The sequence below is a fragment of the Chrysoperla carnea genome, chromosome 2 (genome assembly GCF_905475395.1).
Source record: "Chrysoperla carnea chromosome 2, inChrCarn1.1, whole genome shotgun sequence".
Taxonomy (NCBI): domain Eukaryota; kingdom Metazoa; phylum Arthropoda; class Insecta; order Neuroptera; family Chrysopidae; genus Chrysoperla; species Chrysoperla carnea.
In genome coordinates this window covers 82733263-82759466 of record NC_058338.1, presented here as the reverse complement: position 1 = coordinate 82759466, position 26204 = coordinate 82733263, and the positions used below count along the sequence as shown (strand labels likewise).

The window sequence follows — 26204 nt, the reverse complement described above, 5'->3', positions numbered from 1 at the left end:
GTATGTCGGTATGTCTGTTACCAAGCTGGAGCCTTCAATTTTCAACCGATTTTTCTCAAACTCGGTATATAGGTTCAGTTTGGTCATAATTCCAGATGATTTTTTTCTCTAGGCCTTTTTTCAAGGGTACTTCCTTCTTACAGGATTTTTGGGGTTTCTCTAAAACGGCTCTAACAATTTCGATTAAACTTGGCACAAGGCTAGACCTTAAGCTGTTCCTACAATTGGTACAAGCCACATATCCGGGAAAATTCGAGAAGGCCCACACCCTAGGGAAAACCTTTCCAAATACAGGAAAATGGGATTTTCTAGGGAGAGGCTGAGGCGACAGCAGTGAAACTTCGTATCAAGGTTTATATCAACAATGTCCTAGGTTTGATATAACTCCCCTTCCCCTGGAGCCTTGGAGCTGGAGGGGATGAAATCGTCAAAAGTGGTCAAATCAACCCTACCCAAAATTGATCAAATATTATTTAAAAAGTTTTTTTAAGAAACTTTTGTAACTTGGTAATCTTTGCTTAACCTCACCCTTACCAAATTACATCCTTCTAAATATTATATTAAATCCAATAAATACCTAAGCCTGTTCCTCATTACTTGTTTTTAAATAATTCTTACAATTGGCTGCTTTCAATAAAAATATTACAAGAATAATATATCAATTTTATAATATAATAAAGTCTTGTCCGATGTTTCGGACCGTTTATTATATTTTAATATATAAAATGTTAAAAAATGCGAAAACCTGTGAAATTATAAAATTATAATATTTTATATTTCAGGAATTATTAGTTTATTACTTTATTAAAACAAATACCTAATTAATTGAGAACTATGTCACAAAAAACTTTCCTAAAGGTAATTGTTTATTTAACTTTTTCCAAAAAATAATATAGATAATTAAAATTAATAATATAAAGATTGGAAAAATTCGTAAACATCTAATTAAAATAGTGACCTAGAAATTAATCCTAGAAAAATATTTGAATAGATACTTATTAATTAATAAACATAAACATTCTCACTAAGAGGCGCTTAAATTTGACGTTAAGAAAATAATTAATGCTGTATTTTCTTCGCCATCTACCTAATTCCGTAAAATTTTGAATATTCTGACATAGAATTTTTTAGACATATATCAAATGTTTACTTATTTTAGTCCCAAGTTTTAAACGCTTAGAAGTATTTATGATAGGAACAAAATATTGGTAAAGGTGTTCATAAAATCACCTAATTACTCCATAAATCAAACAAAAACGAAAAGAAATATCGATCTAAAATTTGTATAGCGTGCTCAGGGTGTAAAAAGTGAGTTTGAGTTCGTAAATGAGCAACATAGGTCAATTGAGTCCGTAGGTCTATCTTGTAAATCGGAAGAGGTAGAAAAAAAGTTTAAATGTAAAAGTTGTTATTTAAAAAATTAACAACTTTTATATGAAAAAATTTTTTTCTAGATCTTTAGAACTTGTGATATATGGGAGATACCAAAAATTTTTTCAAACCAGCAAAACAATAAAATTACTTTATAATTTAATTGAGAAAAAATTAAATTAGGAAACTGAAATAAATTAAGAAAATACAAACAATTTAGGTCATTTAACACAAGACAAGATTTTGTTCCAACCATAAAATTCTTTAGATAAGGTCATGCATGTAATATTAAGTACTTAATGTGAATAAACGCATCGCATATCAAATTTACTGAAATTTACTAAATTCACAAAACTAAACCATAATATTTAATATCCAACCTACATATTTCCTCCAATTGACGTTAATTCAATCAAATTGTTTTCTTTGAAGTAAATATTTTAGAATGAGGTAGCATACCTGTTGAATTATCAACGGTATTGAATTGAATTAAAGTCTCTCAATTTTTATCTCCTAGTAATTTTGCTAGAATAATATTTTACCAAATTTTGAAAAATGAAATTAATTGCATCAATGAATGTTTTTAGACAGGAGTCTTCAATGACACCTCCAATTTTGATGATTTTTTTTTGTCAAAATGATTCTTTTTGTATATTATTTAAAATCAGAAACATTTCAGTTGGGGGAAATAATCTGAAGGAGGAGTAGGCAATGCCCTCGACTGATATCTACGCCTAGCCTGAATTGCTAATGATAGAAGTTTGGAATTTCGAGATGATATTGATTTTATACTGTGGGTATCCCATAAGAAAAGATTTTTTGAAATTCATCCTCTAAGAGGATGAAATAGGGGATGAAAGTTTGTATGGAAATATATATAAATCAGCAAATAAAATTTATATTTTTGGTTCAGCACCAAAAGTAAAAATTCATTAAATATTGAGACCGACATTTTTGAGTTCACCACGTAACCGATTAAAAAATTCTGTCATCTATTGAATGCTACAGTATCAGCAAGTAACATGGCCGCATTTCATTTTCAAAATATTAGGGATTTGCACCAAAAGTTACAATCCATTAAATAGTGAACAAAAGGGGAGCTAAGAGAATTGTTGTTGTTTAAACAATATTTGTGCAACTTATATAAAAAATTCATTCTTGCGTGATTTTTTTCCACAAAAAATGTATTTTAATTGATTTTAACTTTTGATGTAGAATCCTAATGTTTTTGAAAATAAAATTTCATCCATGTTAATTGGTGATAATGTAACATTCTATAGGTGAAGAATTTTTTAAATCGGTTATGTAGTGAACTCAAATATGACGGTTTATATATATTTTTATACAAACTTTCATCCCCTATTTCACCCTTTTAGGGAATGAATTTTGAAAAATATTTTCTTATGTGACACCCACAGTATAAAACCAATATATTTTCGAAATTCCTAACTTCTATCATTAGCAATTCAGGCTGGGCGTCGATATATCAGTCACGACATTGCCTATTCCCCCTCCAGATTATTTCCCCCAACTGAAATATTTCTGATTTTAAATAATATATGAAGTCGGTTAACAAAAAGAATCATTTTGAAGAAAAAAAAATCATCAAAATCGGAGCCGTCATTGAGGATTGCCTAAGAATGGCTATTTTATGTCTTCCAATATCCGACTGAAGAAAATATTAAAAATTTCCAAAGAGACTTTAAACTGTATCATACTAGTCTGAGCATCTGGCGCGTGTTAACACACAAAAATATTGACACATCTGTACAAAAAAAAAACTCGTCTTATAGAATACAGTCACATTTTTGAATGTTTATTACTTATAAAAAGTAATCAATAATTTCCGATATACATTATCAATTTCTTTGGGTTATTAATAAAGTATTTAAATATAGAATAATTAAATCAATTATGATAATTATATATTAATTATAATTATTCCATTACATATGTAATATCTTCTATGATTTCCTTTATTCAAAATTTTATTAAATAAATATTTATTTAATTCATATTTCTCATAAAACTATAGACTTACGCACTGCATTGAAAGTCAACGGATACTCGTGCTACGCACTGTTTGTGTAAATTTCGCGTGCGTACGATAATAATGATCTTAGCCTACTTTTACCGCAATTAACTATTGTAGACCCTAGAACACTATGTCAATTTGTACCATTTTATTCCAAAATATCTTCGATTTCCACAGTTTTTAATGCTTTACGCACTTCTACAACTTTTCCAGATTGAGATTGAGGATAGATAGAAAATCTATATGTATGTTCAATTACCTTTTTAATGTCGAAATATCATGGATTTTAGCGATTAGTAAGATCTCGCCAGTCCCCCAAAACATTTAAAAAAAAAAAGCCCATTACCTACAAAAAAAGCATCTTATAATATGAAGCACATAATGGGGGGGGGGAGAATATACCTTAACGATGCCCTTTTGCTACTCAATACTTTTTAAACCATGTATATATGAGATATATAAAGATACTAAAGTGATACCTACCCTCTTCGCTGGGTTTAAAAGTAAAGATTGATAAAGATTGCTCTCGCATATCCCCTCTGTATAACACTCGAAATAATGGTAAGGATTGTTTTACACAGGTAAAATATATGTATGGTTTTCTATTTTTTTAATTGTATAACAGTCGTAATTATTCATTGAGTATATCAGAAAAGATGGCCGTGAAATATTTTATATTTACTATTTTTACAGAAATCTGTAATTTATGGTAATGTCAAATGACTACTATTACAGAAATCTGTAATATATGGTAATGTCAAATTAAATTAATTTTTAATTTTTTTTTATTAATATATCTTTATAAATTATATCTCATGTGTTATTCTGATATATCAGCTATATTGCTGTACAGTTTCATTAAAAACCATTCGCTAGTTTTAGCGTGAAAGCGTAACAAATAAACACAAATGCTTACTTTCGCATTTATAATATATAGAGATACTAAGTTTAGTTCCAAGTTTGTAACGCTTAAAAATATTGATGCTACAAACATAATTTTGGTATAGATGTTCATGAAATCCATTTCCGGTTGTCCGTCTGAATGTCTGCCTATCCGTCCATCCGTCCGTCTGTGAACATATTAACTCAAAAACTCAACGAAATATCAATGAGGGCGCAAATTAGGTTAGAAACAATATATAATATGTATAAGAGTATTATATATATTTTTAATTTATATGTTACAAATATTATGTATGTGTTTATTTGTTTATAGGAAATACTATATCCACTGAGGAAATGAGAAGAAAGATACTCAATTATTACTTTATGTGTAAGAGTGGCTAACTTTCTTTACTTAAATGAAGTAAAAAATAAACGATTGCGTAATCAACACTGTCTATACATGATATTTCAACAATTAACTTAGTCAATTACTTGTTTTCTCTTGTTTATTTATATATACTTTAAAAAAGGTTATCTGAATAATGTTTTTGAAAAAAAATTAAATTAGTTTCAAGTTTTAGGAAATCATCTTTTATGAATAAAAATTTTAGTTACATTTTATCTAATAGGTTAGCGTTAGATAAACAAATGATAAGTTTATTAAAAAGAAGGAATTATTAAATTAAAATCAAATAACCAAACAGCATTAAGTATGATATGAAAAGGTGAAACCAATTATTAATTATGTATCTCAGCTCATAAATTCACCAGAGACGCAGCCAAATAAAAATAAAAAATTTATCTACGGACATTTTTTTTTCTATATCTGCTTTAAGTGATTCATTTCTATTCTAAAAATTTCAAGTGAAAGTCGATGGTCCATACTCTTTTTATGAATAATGGTCTTCTAGATCTATTATCTACAAGGACATGTTCTTTAATAATATTAAATAATCTTTAAGTAAATATCAAAAAATATTAATTTTTTTTAAGTTAGTACTATCGGTAATAGACTTTGCATTCAGAATTTAATGAAACTTGGCATAGTTGTCCATTATTATATCATAATTAACCAGTTAAATTTTTAGGGGCTTTCAGAGAACTGAAAATCTGAACGTCCAGTTTTGTGAAATAAAATAAAATCTGTGATTTCCCATAAAGATCAATGTTAAAATATTTTTAAAATATATATTTTTCAGTTCTCTGAAGGCCCCTAAAAATTTAACTGGTTAATTATGATATAATAATGGACAACTATGCCAAGTTTCATTAAATTCTGAATGCAAAGTCTAGGTATTACCGATAGTACTACCTTAAATGTATAGGTATAAGTAAATGCATACGATACAGTGAGTAATTGATTGATTTCATCTATAATATACTCTCTCAATTGTTTAATTATATAGTAAAATTTAATTTGTTTAATTATTAGTAAAATTTCTATGCCTAGCAATTGCCATAAACAATTTTTCCATGAAAATGTAAAACACATAAATAAATTAAAAAATTAACAAAAAATATTCTCCTAGTTCGGTAATATTTTTTCTAAAAATTTTTACCAGTTTTCTCGAATGTTATTAAATTAAGAAAACAAAATAAAATAATTAATTAAAAGGGAAAAATGGAGATAGTGTTAAAATAAAGTAGAAATTTCGAGCTTTAGTTAGATATCCATGTTGTTAGAAAAATAATTAATTCTTTGACAGTGATGTTTACGAAAAAATGTTTCAAACAAAAGTTGTTTATTTTTTGATAAAGAACATTTTTCACATTTAAACTTTTGTTCTATCTCTAACGGTTTACAAGATGGGTCCTACGGACCCATAGGTCAAGACCCAATTGACCTATGTTGCTCATTTACGAACTCGACCTCACTTTTTACGTGCTGAGTACGCTGTAAAAATTTCAGCTTGATATCTTTTTTCGTTTTTGATTTATCGTGCCCACAGACGGACGGACGGACGGACGGACGGACAACCGGAAATGGACTAATTAGGTGATTTTATGAACACCTATACCAAAATTTTGTTGGTAGCATCAATATTTTTAAGCGTTACAAACTTGGGACTAAACTTAGTATACGATGCATATTACATATATGCATGGTATAAAAATAGAAAACCATACATATATTTTGCCTGCTTAAAACAATCCTTACCATTATTTCGAGTGTTATAGAAAGGGGATAAGCGAGAACCATCTTCATCAATCTTTACTTTTAAACCCAGCGAAGCGAGCGTGTATCACTCTAGGAGGGTATATTTGTAACTCCGCGTGTTCATTTTCAACACAGAGATATGTTCTTATGGTCATGGAAACTATATTCACAGATAATTGAAATGCTCGTTCAAAGATTTCAAGTTAAGAAAGATTTAATCTACAGATCCCTATCCTTGATTCAAATTCGGAATATAGATTAATGGTTTTCTATAGAAAAAAAAATACAATGAGTCTCTTGGCTGCACTGCCAGAGGAGCCTTTCAATCTAAGTTAACCTAGCACTTCGTACTCCGTTGGTTCGGATAGATTAAAAGTTTAACATTTTTAACTCTAAAAATATTTCATCATATTTCACAAATAAGTGAAATGATTATTTATACTATGTTGACGCCTGATACGGCCATTATTTATCAAACTCAAGTACATGTCCTTTTTATAAAAATTCCAGAAAATATATATAAAGTTGCTTAAAATGCGTAATACAAATTTTATTATTTTAAAAAATGTTTTCATTTTATAGACGATTAAATATTGTTATTTATTATCAACACAGTACAATTCCGTGGAGTTAAATAATGTTTTTTAAACTTTAATTAGTTGCATTTATTTTATATATTTATTTTTGTAAGTGGCTCTCAATCGTTTCCATATATTCTTCATATAACTGATTATGTTATTTTATATAAAGTTATTTACAACAAAGAGCATAGGGTAGAGGAGAAGCAGCCCATATGAGCTAATGTAAAATCGTAGTATACGAGTTTCAGCGCCTCTACCGAGTCAGGCTTTCAAACTTAATAGTTAATAGTCACCCCCGCAAAGTAGTTAAACTTAATAGTCATACCCGCAAAGGCCTACAAACTTAATAGTTGATCGCCTCAGACTCCAGATGTCACTTATAATTATACTTCTGCTTCTTGTCTATCCTATAGTCTTTGATTTACAACTTCAATAAAAGATAATCAACTTTGATTTCTGATAATTAACTACAACTGGTCTAATTCGATAGTTGACTTAGCAATATTAGCTGAATCTTTAATTAACTAGAAACTTTTTCAGGCTGAATAATTGATAATTATTGCAAGATAAATAATTACTTAAAATACAGGAGTGTTTGAGTAATTGAGAACTTAAGAGTAGGGAAACATTTCTCATTTTAGAAACTGATATATCATTACTTATTGAAATATAGCTTCATTATTTATCGACTATGCTTTTAAGGATTTCTCGATTATTATTGGTCAAATTAAAATTTCTTAGAATAAGCAAAGTTCAAAAAATAAATTTTTTTAAGGTAGTACGAGCGCCAAGGCAAGTGTAAACTTGTGGTTGAAATTATTTGTACCTTATTTTCAACTTTGATGATGAATTTTGAGATAACTTCATGAATGTAGACAAAAATTAGAAATTTTTCGATATCTGCTTTGGTTTTCGAAATATCGAAAGCTAAATAATTAAAAAAAAAACTTCAATTTTCAATATTTTGAAAATTACTCCATCAAAATTGAAAAAATATATTTTTTAATTTGTGTCTCCACTACCGTGCTCATACATCCTTAATTAGTCGCGTACAACGGGTTTTTTGTTTTCAATAATTTATTAAGGTTTTAACTTTAATTTAAATAGTTTTTTTTTTTTTATTTCCACCGACTAGTTTTGGAGAAATCTATAAAAACATATCATCCATCTACCGTTTTCTCGTAAAAGATACCATGTTAATACCTACTGAAGGCATTTATTTATTTAAATAATCGGGCAAAACCCCTAAAATTTTCAAAATTGATTTATGCTCAGTTTAACTTCATAAAAAAAATCAAGCCTTTTATCCAAAATTGCACTGGCGCTCGTACATCCTTAAAAACATTTTTCTGTTTAAGATTTATAGAAATAATTACATTTAAAGTTCTATTTTGTATTTTAAACTTCAAGAAATTCAAATTTAATTGTACTAAGTAAATTTAATTTTCTAAAAACTTACTTATTGTTAAAATAAATGTCAATTTAAGTATTTAAGGAACTTATTCGTATTTTTTGTGTACAATGCAAGTTTTAGTACTTTAAATCCGAATTAGTTATCTTCGAAAACGTGGTAAAAAATAATATGGAAAAGTATCGAAACTTTCGCATATCATTGCTTAATGCAATTATTCTATTACTAGCTTCATGCCATTCTCCTATAACTATCGTCAGCGAAAAATAAAACAAAATATCTTTTAACAATTCACGAAATTAAAATTTATACTAAAAATTCCCCTTTTTATAAAATATTAAACTAAAAATATAAAAAAAAAATAATATTTTACCTATGAGAAAAATTTTATTACATTTGATAGCCGCAGATCAATTGTAACCAGATATAATCCGGTTAGGGTTCAAATTAATTTATTTTAATTATCAACAATCTTGTATACATATTCGTATATATCATTTAATTATAATTATGTTGGGTCATTTAAGCCAAGCTAAGAAGATTATCTAAAAAAGGTTAATTTGGTCAAAATGTATTCTTTGGAGTCTATTTATTTATAAAACATTAATTGTTACAATTATTATGTATTTATATTTCAAAAGTGATATGCTGGCATTTCCCAAAGCTGAATGCAACAGCAACAGATTAAAAAATGCTTTATTGCAAAAAAATTACTTTTGAACGGATATGATGATAGAGCTAAAATTTTCTTATCGTAAAGGTTAAGTAAATAGAATACAAATCTTAATTATCCAACATGATTTTAAATCGTGCTTCTATTAGTAATTTTCGTCATTAGTGATTTTTCCAATAGTTCTGTAAGTTTTCACCTCGAAACAGAATAGAACATTAGTGAGTGCCCATTAAATGTGTGGCTCAATTCCAGCCAATGGAACGTATTTTTTAATTGCCAAGCCCAAAAGAAATTTTTTGTTTTCTGTTACTAAACTATTAAAAAATTATTTTATCTTAAGGTGGTACCAGCCCAAAGACAAGTTTAGACTTGTGATTGAAGTCGTTTGTACCTTATTTTCAACTTTAATGATGAATTTGTTATAGCTTCATGAATGTAGACGAAAAATAACAATAATATATTTCGATATCTGCCTTGGTTTTCGAATTATCGAAAGCCAAATAATTAAACAAAATTTTCAATTTTCGATATTATGAAAATTACGCCAGATATCGAAAAATTTTATTCATACTTTTAGTCTTATATTGTCAAGTTATAACATAATTCACCATCAAAATTGAAAATATACATTTTTTTAAATTTGTGTCTCCACTACCGTGCTCATACATCCTTAATTAGTCAGGCACAACGGGTTTTTTGTTTTCAATAATTTATTAAGGTTTTAACTTTAATTTAAATAGTTTTTTTTTTAATTTCCACCTACTAGTTTTGGAGAAATCCATAAAATCAGATCATCTATCTACCGTTTTACCATAAAATCAATGTTAAATATGCCTACTTTTGAAGTCATTTATTTATTTAAATAATCTGGCCGGAGCAACACCCCCAAAAATTTTCCAAATTTGGACTTAGTCAGGCCCGTGCGCATGTTAGAGGTTTTGGGGGCTAAAACCCCTTCCATTGAAAATTAACAATATAGTCCTGTAAATGCATCCATTTAAGAGACGCATTTCCTCTGACGAATCAGACATCCATGCATATCTTGAGCTCGGTACATTCTTTGACTTTGTCTTTAAGTCGACTACTTCATACAGAAAACCTGGACTTTGGAAAAGCTATCGAACTGAATGATGCTGCGTAACATATTTTGATGGAAAGAAGAGGAAACGCTGGAGATGAGTTCAGGAGAATTTTCAAAAACATGAGCGATATCTGCGATGAATACGACATAGAATTCCGGAAGCTAAGATTCGCGTCATAACAGATTTAACTCTTGAATGTACAAACTGATTTAGTTGAAGATTATAGACCAATTTTTGAATCATCGCCGTAATTTTTCAAATTTTGCTCGTCTCTTTCTCAACAAAAAACAATTTCTTTAAAAATTTTAATGAAAACTTTTTCTCGACTTTTTGAACTAGAATATTCAATTTTGCACAGTAATTCCCGTGACATTTGGGTCGATGAAGTTCAACTTTGGCAAAAAGCATTGTCGGGTGGGGTGCCATAAATTCACTCGAAGCACGTGATATTTTTAACAAAGATGCGTTTCCGAATGTCTACCAAATGCTTCGCCTTCATGCAGTTTTGTCTGTGATATCTGCGACAAATGAACGCTCTTTTTCAACCTTGCGTTCTATTTCTCGAAAAATTATTTTTGCTTTTTTATTGGATAATTCCTGTGAATGAGCCTGTTAGTTCAATTTCAAATAATAAACAAGTGAAAAGGAACAATTGACTGAGTTAATTGTTGAAATACCATGCATAGTCAGTGTTGATTTCTTTATCACATAACACATACAAAAATGTATAGACAGTGTTGATGCGCAATCGTTTGTTTTTTTGACGTCACGTAAATAACAAAAGATATTCACTTTTAAATAGACACACACACAACTGATATTCCTATATTAATACATACTATAAAATTTGCACCTAATTAACACCCTCGTGGGTAAACAGTGATGTTTACAAAAAAATGTTTCAAACAAAAGTTTTTTATTTTTTTATAAGGAACATTTTTTACATTTAAACTTTTGTTCTATCTCTAACGGTTTACAAGATGGGTCCTACGGACCCAAGACCCAATTGACCTATGATGCTCATTTACGAACTTGACCTCACTTTTTACGTCTTGAGTACGCTGTAAAAATTTCAGCTCGATATCTTTTTTCGTTTTTGAGTTATCGTGTCCACAGACGGACGGACGGACGGACAACCGGAAATGGACTAATTAGGTGATTTTATGAACAGCTATGACAAAATTTTTTTCTTAGCATCATTATTTTTAAGCGTTACAAACTTGGGACTAAACTTAATATACTATGTATATTTCATATATGCATGGTATAAAAATCAAGCTTTTTATTTAAAATACTTTTTGCTTTTTTATTGACTTCATGACCTAACAAGGCGAACAAAAGTTTTAAACCTTCCCTTGGATAATTCCTGTTCACGGGCCTGGACTTAGTAAAAAAAATCAAGCTTTTTATTTAAAATTGCCTTGTTGCTCATACTTCCTTAAACAATATTGTTTTTACAATTTCAATGAAAATTAGCTATTATTTTTTTTGCGAGTTATACGTAAGTTCAAGAATGACATGCGAGTATACGATATACCAAAAAAACATAAATACAAAATATTTATATAAGGAAAAATTTAATTTTAATTTAACATTAATTATAAATAAAACAATAAATTTTCCTATATTCATTCATCAATGCATTTTTATTAAAACAAATTATTAAAATACACGTGATGATTGTTTTTTTATTATAAGTTGATAATAAATTATTAATTAACCAATTATTAATAAAAATTTATCAAAACTTAGTGGAAAATTTTTTTAATAAAAATTTTATGTAGAACAATTTAAGAAATTTTAAAAGATAAGAAATGTGTGTCATGTTTAATTAAAGCGTAATACTGGTTTCTATTTTGGAGCATTATGATTAAAACTTTAAAATCAATCAACCCGATCAAAAATGGAACCCTAATTTTATTTTTGTTAAAACTATTAATAATTAGCCGTTACCTGTCTGATTGGCTGGACCATTCTAACTTTATAAACAAATTCCATCATGATTCACGCAATTCTACCATAAGTCCTCTGAACCTCAAACAAAACAAAAAAAGGAATTATGCATTTCCATCGTTTGAATCGTGATTTTTCGCCTTGAATTCATATAAAGATATCATAAAAAACCCTTTTAGTTTTCCCGAGTTTTCCAATTTTTTAAGCACTTTTGCGTTATTACGGACATTTTCAAATAAAAAATAGACAAATCTGCACAGTCGTTCTCAAATGAAAACATTTGATTTTTATAATATTTAGAGAGATATGTATAATGTATAGAGGAGTCCACGGTTAGTTCACGTTTAGTACCCTCACACCAAGCGCCGTCATAAAGAAGTTCTGAGTATTTGAAAACTTTCTTACAATCACGATAATTAAAGGGCTGTGTCAATCTTGACACTTTTATTATTATCGTTTTAAAATAAATTATCTTTTATCGTCCAATGTTAGTCCCATCCCATTATTTTTTAATAATTTAGTTATGATTATATAATATTGTATTAAGATACAATATTTAAACAGGAAAATATCGGAATTCATACTAAAAATAACATAAAAAAATTAATTCGAAATAGTTATTTTTTAAACAGTATAGGCAAAATGTATTACTTTTATGTAAACTTTCAGTATTAATGTATATCTATCAGAAAGTAGTAACAATGAACTTTCATCTAGTATATACATAAAAATGTTATGTTGGTTTGTGAACAGGAAAATATCCGAATTCATACTAGGTTACGTTAGGTTAGGTTATATTGGCTGTCCACGAAGGACACACTTAGGCCATAGAGCCCATTGTGATACCATATATGTGTTTTACCAAATTTCCGCTGATATTTTCATGTATCAGCTCCTCAATTTCAGAGGCTGAGTGCACCTCCTTCATGCATATACCATGCACTATACCAGCCCATAACAACTATTAATTAAATTAATTTTGAATTCATACTAACAATAACATAAAAAAATTAATTCGAAATTGTTATTTCTTAAACAGTATAGACAAAATGTACTGCCTTTATGTAAACTTTCAGTATTAATCGTATATCTATAACAAAGTAATAACAAATCTTCCATTATCTACAAAATTGAAATTAGTTTGACATCTATCGATCATCTATTGGTTGATTAAATACTAAGAAACTGTCGTACAAAGCAAGTGTACTTCGTAACACAAAAAAACTTAAATACATTTTTAACTATCTCCAACAATTTATTTAGTCGTAAGTATAGACCACAAGACCATGTTAGTTTTGCGTGGTACAGGTGATCACAAGTAAAAATATAAATTTTACACCCCTGCACCAGCAAATATGTACGGCGTTCGTGAATATTAACTCTGCATAAATGATTAAAGGGCTGGTCAATCTTGCCACATAAATCATCTTTTATTGTAGAATGTTAGTCCGAAACCTATATGGTGTTCATTATACAAATACTATTGAAATTTTTTAATTTTTTTCTAATAATTTAGTTTAGTTAATTATTTAATATTGTATTAAGAGACAATATTTCAACAGGAAAATACCAGAATTCATACTAACAATAGCATAAAAAAATTAATTCGAAATTGTCATTCTTAAACAGTATAGGCATAATGAAATGTATTACTTTTATGTAAACTTTCAGTATTAATGTATATCTATAAGAGAGAAATAACAATAAACTTTCATCTAGTTTTCTAGTATATACATAAATATATTATGTTGGTTTGTGTACGCTTCAAAAACACAAAAAGTTCTGCATCGATTCACCTCAAATTTTTACACGATATACAACCCGCTTAGAGGGTGGTTTTTATCTATTTTTACCCTCGGCGCAAGTGGGTTATGGAAGGGGAAGTGAGGATGAACAATTAATTATTTTCAAATATACCCAAGTAAGGTATCGAATAACAGAGCATGACGTGTACATTACCTGCATAACTATAACTCCCAACGCAAGGGGATATGGGAGTGGAATGGAAGTGTGGATGAACAATTTGAACTCTTTTATCGGGAGGTTGTCAAATTTTATAAAATTTACAAGCCGTTAAACTTCTCATCTATTTTCATTGAATCATAATGTGCCACAGCGAAAAGTGAAAGGATACAGCTAGTTATCTATAAAATTGAAATTGGTTTGGCGACTATCGAGCGAGATATTACTTTTTTATTTTGTTTGTAGAAATCATCGTAGCCTATATTGGCTAATTTAATACTAAGGAACTGTCCTGCAAAGTAGATGTGCATCATCTTCCAAAAATAAAATTTAGCAAATTTTTAACTGCCCCCAACAATTTATTTAGTCATAGGTACCTTAACTATTGAATTTTGATTATTTTTTCTTATACACCCTATAGGTTTAAAACATTCGGAACTTTAAATTCCTCTGAAATAAAATAACCCCTCTCGTTTTATTCTTCTTTATTTAAATTATATTAAATTTCCGCTTTCTTTTCAGGATCTGGAATCGGTTATAGGCACTTTATGGCTATGCTAATGTTTTTTGGAATAACTGTTGGATATGGCCTACGTGTGGACATGTCGGTGGCTATTGTAGCAATGACAGACAATTCTACAAATCCACCTTTTCAGGTAAAATTTTGTAATAGTTATATCCTCAATAAGAACTTTCAAAAATTTGCGTGTCACTAAGATTGACATATAACAAGTGAAAAAAACAATTGACTGAGTTAATTGTTGAAATTCCATATATAGACAATGTTGATTACTGCGTCACATTATACATACATACATGTCACACATATGTAACTGATATTACCATATAATACATACTGTACAATTTGCGCTCTCACGGGTAAACAATGATGTTTACGAAAGAATGTTTCAAACAAAAGTTGTTTATTTTTTTATAAGAAACATTTTTCGTAGCACGCTATAAAAATTTCAGGTTGATATCTCTTTTCGTTTTTGAGTAATCGTGATGACAGACGGACAGACAGACAGACAACCAGAAATGGACTAATTAGATGATTTTATGAACACCTATACCAAAATTTTGTTCATAGTATCAATATTTTTAAGCGTTACAAACTTGGGACAAAACTAAGTAGGTATACCTTGTATATTACATATATACATGGTATAAAAACATGAGATTAAGAAATTGTTACCTTGAAAAACAATTCATCCAAAAGGGCCTACAGAAATCAATTGGATATTCTTTTTGCTTACCTTTTTTACACTTGGAGTACGTAGAAAAAGATAATGTCATAATAATCCACTCATCTTAGTCAAAAAGAGGGGTCAATATCGCGATCGGTACAAACCTTTATTTTGACTGTATAAATGTTGTCTCAAAAGTCACATATGATCACGTGTCAACTTGTTTCAAGAAAATCTGGGAGGAAGAGATCGGTGGTTTTTTAAATTCTTTAAATTGCACTTACTATACATTGGACATGACAAATTCCATTACATTTGGATAGTTATTTTTCGAGTTATTTACGCGGAAAAAATGTTAAATATACCTACTAAAATTTCCTTGGGAATTTTAACTTTTTTATACCCATTTTAACCTTTGTAAGATTACAATAATTATCAACATATGAAAGATTAATCCTAATGAATTTTTCAACAGACATATCCAGAGTATTACAAATATAAAGACACCGTACTAAGCTCATTTTTCTGGGGCTACGTTGTTACACAAGTACCATCGGCTTGGGTTGGAAAACGTTTTGGTCCACATGTTCCATTGGGCATTGCAATGCTGTTGTGTTCAATAACAGCTTTAGTAACACCATTTATATCAGAACTGGGTATAGTTGCATTAATTGTAAGCCGTATTATAAGTGGATTTTGTCAAGGATTCCTATTTCCATCAATGCACAATTTATGCTCAAAATGGGTACCAAAAAATGAGCGTGGACGTCTAGTCACTTTTGTTTATGCTGGCGCACAGTTTGGTACTGTTATATCATTACCACTTAGTGGTGCGCTTAGTGATAATCCCTCGTTGGGATGGCCATCAATATTTTATTCACATGGTTTGGCTGGTATTATTTGGTCTTTGTTGTGGCTGATGTTTGGAAGTAATAGTCCAGCTGAGCATAAGCGTATTTCGCATGAAGAACAAAAGTACATAGAAGCTTCACTTGGTGATGAACACGATTCTTCTCAAAGGGTATGTATAATAATGACAGTTAACAAAAATTTCACCCTAACTCGAGTTTTCTATTTTAAATGACTAGACCTATTTTGTCAAAGAAAAAAGAATGCTACAGAAGTTTCCTTAAGGGAAAAATATGCATTGGTTATATGTATGGGTTTTCCATTAAAAGTGATCAAACTGTAAACTAAAATTAAACATCGTGCTACCCTTGAGGTCCACATGAATAACTTCCCAACATAATAAATAGTTTAAAAAATAAAAAATATAAAACTGGACCGATTATTATGAAATTCTTTTCGGAGTATCTTGCCGTTAATATGCTTCTTTCGACACCTCAACGAAGTTGATATAATTTTTTGTTCGCGTGATATCGATCAGAAAAAAATTATAAAAAAACTATCCCAACTCGAAACGAGTCGATCGAATGTTATCAAATTCTTTTCGGATCAAATTGCCGTTAATACGTAAAGATATATTGAAAATTTCGGTTTCGAAAATCTGACCCATTACAATAACTTCCTATACTGAGAAGTTAACAAGTTTTGTATCGAAAACGTTAAGGTTATGTAAAAAATTTCAATATTTAGAAGAGTCCAAAATATAATATCATACGGTTTTCAAATCAAATTTTTGATCAGAACCACAAAATAATCTTTATTTTCGTCAATAACGAATTTTCGATAGAATCCCGTTTTCTTTTTTCAAACGATTATACATCACCAAAGGTGACGTTTGCTAAATATTCTCAAAAGTCAAGAAATGCTTAGAAATTAGAATCGTCCAAAATATAACATGCAATGGCTTTGAAATTAAATTTTTGGCCGAAACCATAAATTAATCTTTATTTTCGTCAATAACGAGTTTTAGGCGAAAATCGGTCCTTTTTTTCAAATACTTTCAAAAACGGTGAGGAAAATACAATTTCAAACATCAAAAAATGCTTAGAATCGTCCAAAATATGAAATCCAATAGTTTTTTTAAGTTTTTACCATTAAAACTTTCAAAAATATATCCCTGACAAGACTCCTGGTTTATTCAAATCGAACATCCACTATACAAGTTATAATAATATTTTGTATTTAATTATAGAAAATTGCAACGCCATGGGCCGCAATATTTACTTCATTGCCGATGTGGGCATTAATTATTGCCCATTGCAGTAATAATTGGGGATTCTGGACGCTTTTAACTGAGATGCCATCTTTCATGAAACAAGTTTTAGATTTTGATTTAAAAAAAGTAAGTGTATACATATTATTATTATTCATTTATTTTATAAAATATTTAATTATATGAATTTTTTCAGCTTGGATTTTTGTCTGCATTACCATATTTAACAATGTGGCTCCTCAGTTTTGTATTCAGTTTTATATCAGATTTTGTAATTAATCGCCAAATATTATCAGTAGCTGTGAGCCGGAAAGTAGCAAATTCTATAGGTAAAACAATTTTTACATTTTTTTTAATCGTATTTCAAAATTGTTTATCGTTTATATGAAATATATATCAAGGTCAGAAGTATTGAAGATACGAAAACAATTTTGGTATAGGTGTGTTCATAAAATGACCTAATTGATCCATTTCTGTTTATCCGTCCGTTCGTCCGAAATTTTTATGGCGTAGGTACTCAGGACGTAAAAAGTGATATTGAGTTCGTAAATAAGCAACTTAGGTTAATTGGTTCTTGGGGCCGTAGGAACCATTTTGTAAACCGTAGGTACGAAATAGGAAAAAAATAAACTTTAAATAAAAAAAATATTTATAATCAACTTTTTCGTTACATTGTTTTCTCGCGAGGGTGCAAATTAAGACAAAACTTCAATATCTATTTTCTCCAAAACAATAAAAGATAAAGAGTTTATAATTTGTTGGTAGCTTCAACCATTGAAATTTCTATAAATTATTTTCTAAAACATTGATATTCAACACTAACTGTACAGGGTATTTCAACAATTGTTTATTTTTTGTTATTCATATTCATTTTAAAACTTAAAGGTTGTACATAAAGTTAAAACTTAAAATTTCTAAAGAGAATTGAGCAAAATTTGAAGTTTTTCTTTTCTCTCTTTAAATTGAGAACGTATTTTCTCTCCAAAAATGTTTAGTATTCCGCGCTTAAGAACTTTTGTCGCAAACTTCACCAAAGAAATCGTTCAGTATGAAGAATAGAATATAAGTTCAAATTCTCATAAATTATCTTAAAAATAGAGACTTCGAGCTATAAACTGATCCTTAGAATTTCGAAATATGACAATTTTTGCGAAGTTATGAATATTTTAAGTTAAATGAAATTTTGATACAAATTTTTCTCACGTTAATTTGGGAATTGTGTGTATTTTAAGACACGAAAATTACCTAATTTAACCTATTTTTCTTCTTCTAAATTTAGGTATTTGGATACCAGCAGCTACATTGATACTTCTAACAATATTCGCAGACCCAGATGAGCCCTACATAGCTGTCGCCTTTTTAACATTAGCTGTTGGAGTTAATTCTGCTGTATATGTAGGCTTCCAAGTAAATCATATTGATCTAGCACCAAATCATGCTGGTACAATGATGGGTATTACAAATTGTTTGGGAAATTGTGTATCAATTATTGCTCCATTAATGGTTGCCATCTTTGTGGATGAGGTTAGTAAATTTTTGCTGAAATTTTATGAATTTTTACTGCACTTTATGAATTTGAACATTTCGCAGTTTGTCCTCAGACTAACGAAATTGCTAGTCCTTAGTCAGTGCTGCATATTAATCGCTACTTTATACATTTTTTAATATTTTGGAACTCCCCAAATCGCTATTCTTTCGACCCAGCTATACAAAAGTTATAGGGGTTTACATGCAAACATCACATGGAAATGGTTCGAAATAGGTCCTAGGACTTTAAAACATCGAGATCAGATGAAAAACCGATTTTCGAAGGTTGAGAAGGAAATCGAACGCTTTTCAACTTTTAAAAATTTACAATTTTCAAAGCGGGAAGTTAAAATTATTAATTAAAATAATTCTTAAATAACCATTTGTCACTGAAACTTTTTCACAATATTTTTGACAAAACTTGTTTGTAATTTTGAAAATTATTTAATTTTTTATAATTTGAAGTGGTTTGCAACACGATTATACTTTTCAATGTATTTTTCGAATTTTGACACATCTGAAAATTTGCCGACGACTACACTAACCCCGAATGCCCCTAAATAAATCCACCCCTGGTTATAACCATCGAATTCTTAAAGTGCAGCCTAAGCTTAATGTTAAAATAATTAAAAATATAAAAATAATTTCTAACAGAGCTCTGGACAATCAGATTGGAACATTGTATTTTATATATCAGCCGGTGTTTACTTCTTTGGTAATCTATTTTTCATTACGTTTGGAAAAGCTGAAATTCAACCATGGAATGATTTAGCTTCAATTAAAGATATACAAGAAAATTATGTTGCAAAAGTGGAATCTGCAAGTAGTACTGTACCAAATGAAAAATCAACAGATAATCCAAATTCATACTCTACTTCTAAAGAAAAATACTGAGAAACATAAAAATTTTATATAAATTTTCTATTTACAGAAAATTTTTGTGATAATATTTATTACGAGATTTTCATACTGACGTTGAAGTAGCTTTTCAAGTATAAAATTAAATTTTTATTTTATTCGTTGTTAAAACATAAAATGAATTGATGAAATCGAGAGAGCGTTAAACATTCTTAAGGTTTGAATAGTTAAACAAGGGCTTCATTTAATTCCAGCTTGTCTGTTTGCTGTGAACTTTTCCAAGTTTCATAAGCAATGCAGCTTGAAGCGCTTCAGATCTCAACATTAATATATTTATTTTATTTCAATTACCTATTTAAAAAAATGTGTTCAATTTTTCAATATTCCCTGATTTTGTAGCGTTCTTCGAAAATTTTGATAATTAAAAATAGGAACATTACCCTTTTTCATGTTCGGATGTATACTTTTTTGTATTTTTAATTATCTAGTCAACATGAACAAAGAAAACCGGAGTATATTCTTCCATTCAAAGTTTTCAAATCATTCCGGATATTGAAAAGCAATTTTCAATTTAACTTCTCAATGAAAATTCGATCGATTTGTGCATATCAAAATTTTTATTGAAATGTTCTTCTATGACCGTATTTGCAAAATACAGTGACAAAAGATAATGAATCGCTTAATAAAAAAAATCTGAATTTAATTTTTGATCTAGGGTACCAAAAAAAGGTCTTTGTAAATCTTATAGAGCAAAATGATCGGATGTAATTTTGCTTTTTATGAAAATTTTAATTTTTATTAATATTAAATCTACGCGAAAAATTCAATGTTGTAAAATCATCCAAAACGAAATAGTTCTTCGTATTTTTCTACCAAAAATTGTTTTCTTTGTGCCGGTGTATTATCGGAATACGGTCATTGCGGAACACCCTAAGTTGTATAGTACCTATATAAGATAAGAAATAGCCCGAAGAGCTGATGTATATTAAAATATTAATTGATTGTTAATTAATCCTACATTTGTAATAATAATATTGTTACATGTACAAAACTCAATTTTAGAAGTAGAATTATATTATAAAATAATTGTTAGTAATGTAAATATTTATATAATTTATTTAATAAAATAATAATAAACCTGAAATCAATGCTACGTATTGAAATTTTTGTATTTTATTTAAGGTCGCTTTAAACGTCTAGGTCATTAGAGACCGCAGAGAGTATTGAAAATTATTTATTTTATTTTCAACATATCGTCCCATAGTTATTTATAACTGGGAGTTGCTACTCGCCAACTGATAATAATTTTTACTAATTAAAGTAGTTCGGCCGTCACGTGACTTGTCAAATTACCAACTAATTTATATTCATTGCATTTAAATCTAAGTTATAAACAAGTGAAAACAAACAATTGACTGAGTTAATTGTTGAAATGCCATGTATAGACAGTTTTGATGACGCAATCGTTTGTTTTTTGACGTCAGGTAAATAAAGATTTCCACTCTTAAATAGCCACACACACATAACTGATATTCCCATATTAATGCATACTACAAAATTTTCACTTAATTAGCGCCCTCGTGGGTAAACAGTGATATTTACAAGAAAATGTTTCAAACAAAAGTTGTTTATTTTTTATAAGGAACATTTTTTACATTTAAAAATTTGTTCTATCTCTAACGGTTTACAAGATGGGTCCTACGGATCCACGACCCAATTGACCTATGTTGCTCATTTACGAACTCGACCTCACTTTTTATGTCTTAAGCACACTTTAAAAATTTCAGCTCAATATCTGTTTTCGTTTTTGAGTAAACGTGATGACAGACGGACAGATAGACGACACACAGACAGACATACGAAAATGGACTAATTACATGATTCTATGAACACCTATACCAAAATTTTTTCGTAGCATCAATATTTTTAAGCGTTACAAACTTGGGACTAAACTTAATATACTATGTTTATTTCATATACATGGTATAATAAAATTAATGAACACTGACAATGAAAATATACGTTTCACGGAAATGTAATAAAATACTTTAAAAATATCGTAAAAGATGAAATTTAAACATCAATTCATTTCAAAAGATTATCCATGACAATTTCTTTGCATAACTTAATTCATTCATGAAAAAACAACAAATACGCCAGTAAAATCTTACAAAAAAAAAACAGCCAAAATCACAAAACGCGGTGTGAAGCTACTTTGTTGGTATGTTATTTGGACCCCTAAGGAGAGTGTGAAATCACGTTTTGCAAGCAAAAAAAGTTGTGTTTCCTATGCGCAATCCTATGCGTGAAAAACTGTAAAATTTTCGGACTTGTTTCAGTTCAATTCAAAAACAAAGAGCTTTTGACATAAGATGCTACTATCATTTTTAAAGTATACTAAATTTGTAACAACTGAAGCCGACCTACAGTTCCGTATGTCTAATAGTTTTTGAGATATGATGCTTAAAAAATTTCAGTAGTGCTAAAATTATGTGTTTTGCTTATGTTAAACCGTTAGAGATAGAACAAAAGTTTAAATATTCCTTATACCAAAATAAACAACTTTTGTTTGAAAAATTTTTTTGTAAACATTTTTGTTTTTTCGTGCAGGGGCAAATTAGGCCAAAACTTTGGTGTCTATTTTCTCAAAAAATATAAAACACAGAGGGATGAAAATTTGTAGGTAGCTTCTAGATGCGAGCCTTTTGAAAAATATATGAAAAAAATAAAGTTTTCTAGAAAAGATTTCGAAAATGTTCGACAACTAGTATAAATGGCGACCGGAAGGCAATATAAAGCTGCTTTTTTGGTAGAAATTTTCGGACTTTTTTCAGTTTTCGTAGATTAATACAAAAAGTATGAGCTTTTGACATTAGTTTCTACTTTTTGAAAGTATAAGAAGTTCGTCAATTCAGAGCTTCTTTTGTCTAGTTTTTGAGTTATGGTGCTTGGAAAATTCACATGAACGGTAATTATCTTTCATTTAAGCTCAAAACAGGGTCTGTAAACCCTAGTTTTCTTGAAATTGTAAAAAACAAAAAATAGTTGACTCGTAGAGTGAAATAGGTCGTTGGAAACTCGCTTCGGAAGTGCGGAACTTTTCGTCACAAGAACACATCGACAAAGGTATAAATATTGAAGAAGTCTTGTTATCTAAAGAAAAGTTGTCTCAAAAAGATGGTCAAAAGAACCCTCAAAAACGAGTAATTTTGCACTTAATAACTATTTTGTGTAAATGAGTGTCTATAAATATCAATCGACTCAATAAATTTGTATGCTTTTTTTTCACATAATACCTACAATTTCATGTTAAAAGGAAGTGATAGTTTTTGTATTAATCTGCAAAAACTGAAAAAGTTCATAAATTTTGCAGTTTTTCACGTATTACACAGGTATCACAACTTTTTTTGTTTGCAAAACGTATCTTCACACTCCCCAAACAGGTCCAAATAACATACCAAAAAGCAGCTGTTTATTGCCTTCCGGCCACCATTTATACTAGTTGTCAAAAATTTTCTAATTATTTTTCAGAAAACTTTTGGTTTTTTTTCATAAGGTTCGCGTGTTCAAACTACCTACAAATTTTCATCCCTCTGTGTTTTATATTTTTTGAGAAAATAGACACCAAAGTTTTGCCCTAATTTGCCCCTGCACGAGAAAACAAAAATGTTTACAAAAAAAATTTCTAACTAAAGTTGTTTATTTTGGTATAAGGAACATTTAAACTTTTGTTCTATCTCTAACGGTTTAACATAAGCAAAACTCATAATTTTAGCATTTCTGAAATTTTTCAAGCATCATATCTCAAAAACTATTAGACATACGGAACTGTAGGTAGCTTTACACCGCGCTTTGTGATTTTAATGTAGGATTTGACTGGCGTAAAATGCCGATCACTTTGAAAGTTTCTCGAGAAAAATTTGGTAGTCCCGCAATTTCCGATTCTGTTTTAAGCTTCTATCACCTGTTAACAGCAGTGCAACGTTATGTCTGACATTCGCTTCAGAAACGTCAAAAACCAAAGTTTAATAAAACGACATAAACAGAATCTGTGATAAATTATCTTCATGATAAAAGCTTTTATTAAGCTCAATCACCGATTAATTTTTGTACAATTAACATTATTGTGAGTTCTTCCACAAGACACTGTATTAAATTCACAATTTTAAAATGAAATAATTCACAATTTTGTCCCGCAAGAGGCCACAAAATATTCATAATTAAAATTCTTTTTTTTCGGACTTTCAGTTCAGCAAGTGTCTTTGGATCCGCGTTTGGGTGTCTAATTAAATAGCAAAACATTTATTTATATTAATTTATTTATGGGGATAATAAATATTACAATATACGATTTGAATTGAATATACAAATGTTACGCTTTGAATTAAAGAGTAAATCCTTATCGCTAGCTCGAGGTATAAAGACATATATATACGATTTTGATGATAGAAAAAAACTACATTTTCGCAGAAATATCGATCGAAGTCTAAATTTAAGATTTGATATAAATACAAATTTAATAATTGGATCAAAATACTATTGAAAGACAGTTAAGCAAAATTTTAGTAAAACGCTTAAAACCCATGATTCGATGACTAAGTACGAAGAGGAATATTATTTAGTTGGAAGAGGTTTGGATAATATCACAGATAATAAGTAAATGCATCCACAACATGTAACAAAAAATGTTACAACTGATACCAATGGATAATGATCAAGATCTCCCAGAGGTACGATTACATCAAGAATTTCAGAAATCTGAAACAAATTAAAAGAATATATATTCAAATCGTATATCAAAGGCTTTATAAACAATTCTAATAGGGAATATTCATGAAATTTAAATTCGGTTCAAATAATTTTCTTCCATAACTTTAATGACTGGACATTTCAACTAAACCATTATTTTAGTAATTAATATCTTTTTAATTACTTAAAATTAATTAATAAAAGTACAAATTCAGTAAGAGCATTTAAAAATTTCTAAAACGGAAATTCAAATTTTTATACGGACGTGACATCAAAGTTCGGGCTTGTCAAATTTGTTGACATACTGTATGATATTAATTACTTACATTTTATACGTCATTTCATTAAATTATATTATTCTACGGCTTTTTATTAGAAAACTTAATAATAACGATTGTAAATTCATTTTTTTAAGTGTAAATTATACATTGAACTGTCACCAATTGATAGATTACGTACTTATACGTCATCAACAGAGAGCGCCAAAAAACTGCGTTTAAATATCTCAAAATTATAATGTATTTTAAATATCCTTTTACACTTAAATACAGCATTTTTAAGCAGGATTTATATTTTTTACTTTGTTATAACGGTGTAAACAATGAATTAAAAATATTTAAAAAAATCCATGAATATTCCCTATTCAGTTGAGCTTGTATTATCCAGAATTAGTTTATTTTTAAAATCAACTTACCGGTTCATAGGTTACATTTCTCCAAACAGTAGTACTATTTTTGGAAGACGAAATTGGTGCTATAATTTTCTTACCACATATATCGATTTGATTTTTACATCGAAACAATAAGCTGGGATAATCAAATTCAACTTTTCCATAATCGCCACTAATTTGAGGTCTTTGATATCGTAAATGAATTGGAATTTCAAAATGAATACGTGAATCATTTACATTGGAATACAAGTACAAATAATGTGATTCCGAATGATGCATTGGCTTTTCGACATCAATAATTCCATCAATACGAGCGGAAATCTAAACGATCACACCATTATTAATTTATAAAATCTAAAATCTTATTCATGAAATTTACCTTTCCAAGTCTATTTAAATCTGATACTTGATCTGGATTTACAAAAGCACCACTTGGAATTTCTTGGAGAAGTAAAAGAAAACATTCATCTAACGACTTTTCATATGTTTCTATTTCAATTAGCCAATGTATTACTCTGTTTAAAAATCAATTATCTTACTAGAATACAAATATTAACTTCCTTTATAAATATTTACCTATGAAATCCTTCATTTTCGATATTTTGCGTTAATGTGCAATTAATTTTCATGCAATTGCTTTTACAATGTATAAAATGAAATGAAAAGAAAAGAAGAATCGCTTTAACTATGATTATTCGAAGCATAGTTTTTGTGTTAACAAAATTCCTAAATCACAAAATTCACATTATGTTTAATCAGCTTATCTTTTTGATTTCGATTCGATTAGTTATCTTTTGAAGCACTTTGCATAAACATAACCTTCAAGTTAAACCATTGGAATTAAATGTATTTTTATAATATCCTCCGTTCATGGTTAAATTAAATATTTTTAATATAAAATATAATTGAAAAACTAAAATTCTAAAATTAATTTGATTTAACTTTTTGAAGTATTTGTTAATGTCTAATGTTTATTATTTTTC

The 26204-nt window shown here is 28.9% G+C and overlaps 2 protein-coding genes across 2 annotated transcripts in view; one reads left to right on the top strand and one right to left on the bottom strand.

The window, feature by feature from the left end:
• The window catches only part of LOC123291833 (putative inorganic phosphate cotransporter), a 39809-nt gene extending 18995 nt beyond the window's left edge, over nucleotides 1-20814 (top strand). The window contains exons 2-7 of the mRNA XM_044872261.1: nucleotides 14634-14767; nucleotides 15774-16319; nucleotides 17397-17546; nucleotides 17614-17746; nucleotides 18697-18941; nucleotides 19599-20814. Coding sequence (XP_044728196.1) covers nucleotides 14634-14767; nucleotides 15774-16319; nucleotides 17397-17546; nucleotides 17614-17746; nucleotides 18697-18941; nucleotides 19599-19838 — 1448 coding nt within the window. The 3' untranslated portion in view covers nucleotides 19839-20814. The remainder of the gene's footprint in view (nucleotides 1-14633; nucleotides 14768-15773; nucleotides 16320-17396; nucleotides 17547-17613; nucleotides 17747-18696; nucleotides 18942-19598) is intronic.
• A 3333-nt stretch (nucleotides 20815-24147) lies between these two features.
• LOC123293617 (phosphatidylinositol-glycan biosynthesis class X protein-like) lies at nucleotides 24148-25996 on the bottom strand. Its single transcript, XM_044874496.1, has 4 exons — nucleotides 25798-25996; nucleotides 25601-25736; nucleotides 25246-25542; nucleotides 24148-24560 (listed from the first exon to the last, which is right to left on the bottom strand). The coding sequence occupies exons 1-4, from the start codon at nucleotides 25923-25925 to the stop codon at nucleotides 24417-24419; spliced, it is 705 nt and encodes a 234-aa protein (XP_044730431.1). The 5' UTR covers nucleotides 25926-25996; the 3' UTR covers nucleotides 24148-24416.
• Between the last annotated feature and the right edge of the window lie 208 nt (nucleotides 25997-26204).

Coding starts and splice junctions, on each gene's coding strand:
- LOC123293617 (XM_044874496.1), bottom strand. CDS start 25,925: ATGCTTCGAATAATCATAGTTAAAGCGATTCTTCTTTTCTTTTCATTT. Junction 25,737..25,797: donor GAAAATGAAGGATTTCATAG/GTAAATATTTAT, acceptor ATTTTTAAACAG/AGTAATACATTGGCTAATTG. Junction 25,543..25,600: donor ATTTAAATAGACTTGGAAAG/GTAAATTTCATG, acceptor GTGATCGTTTAG/ATTTCCGCTCGTATTGATGG.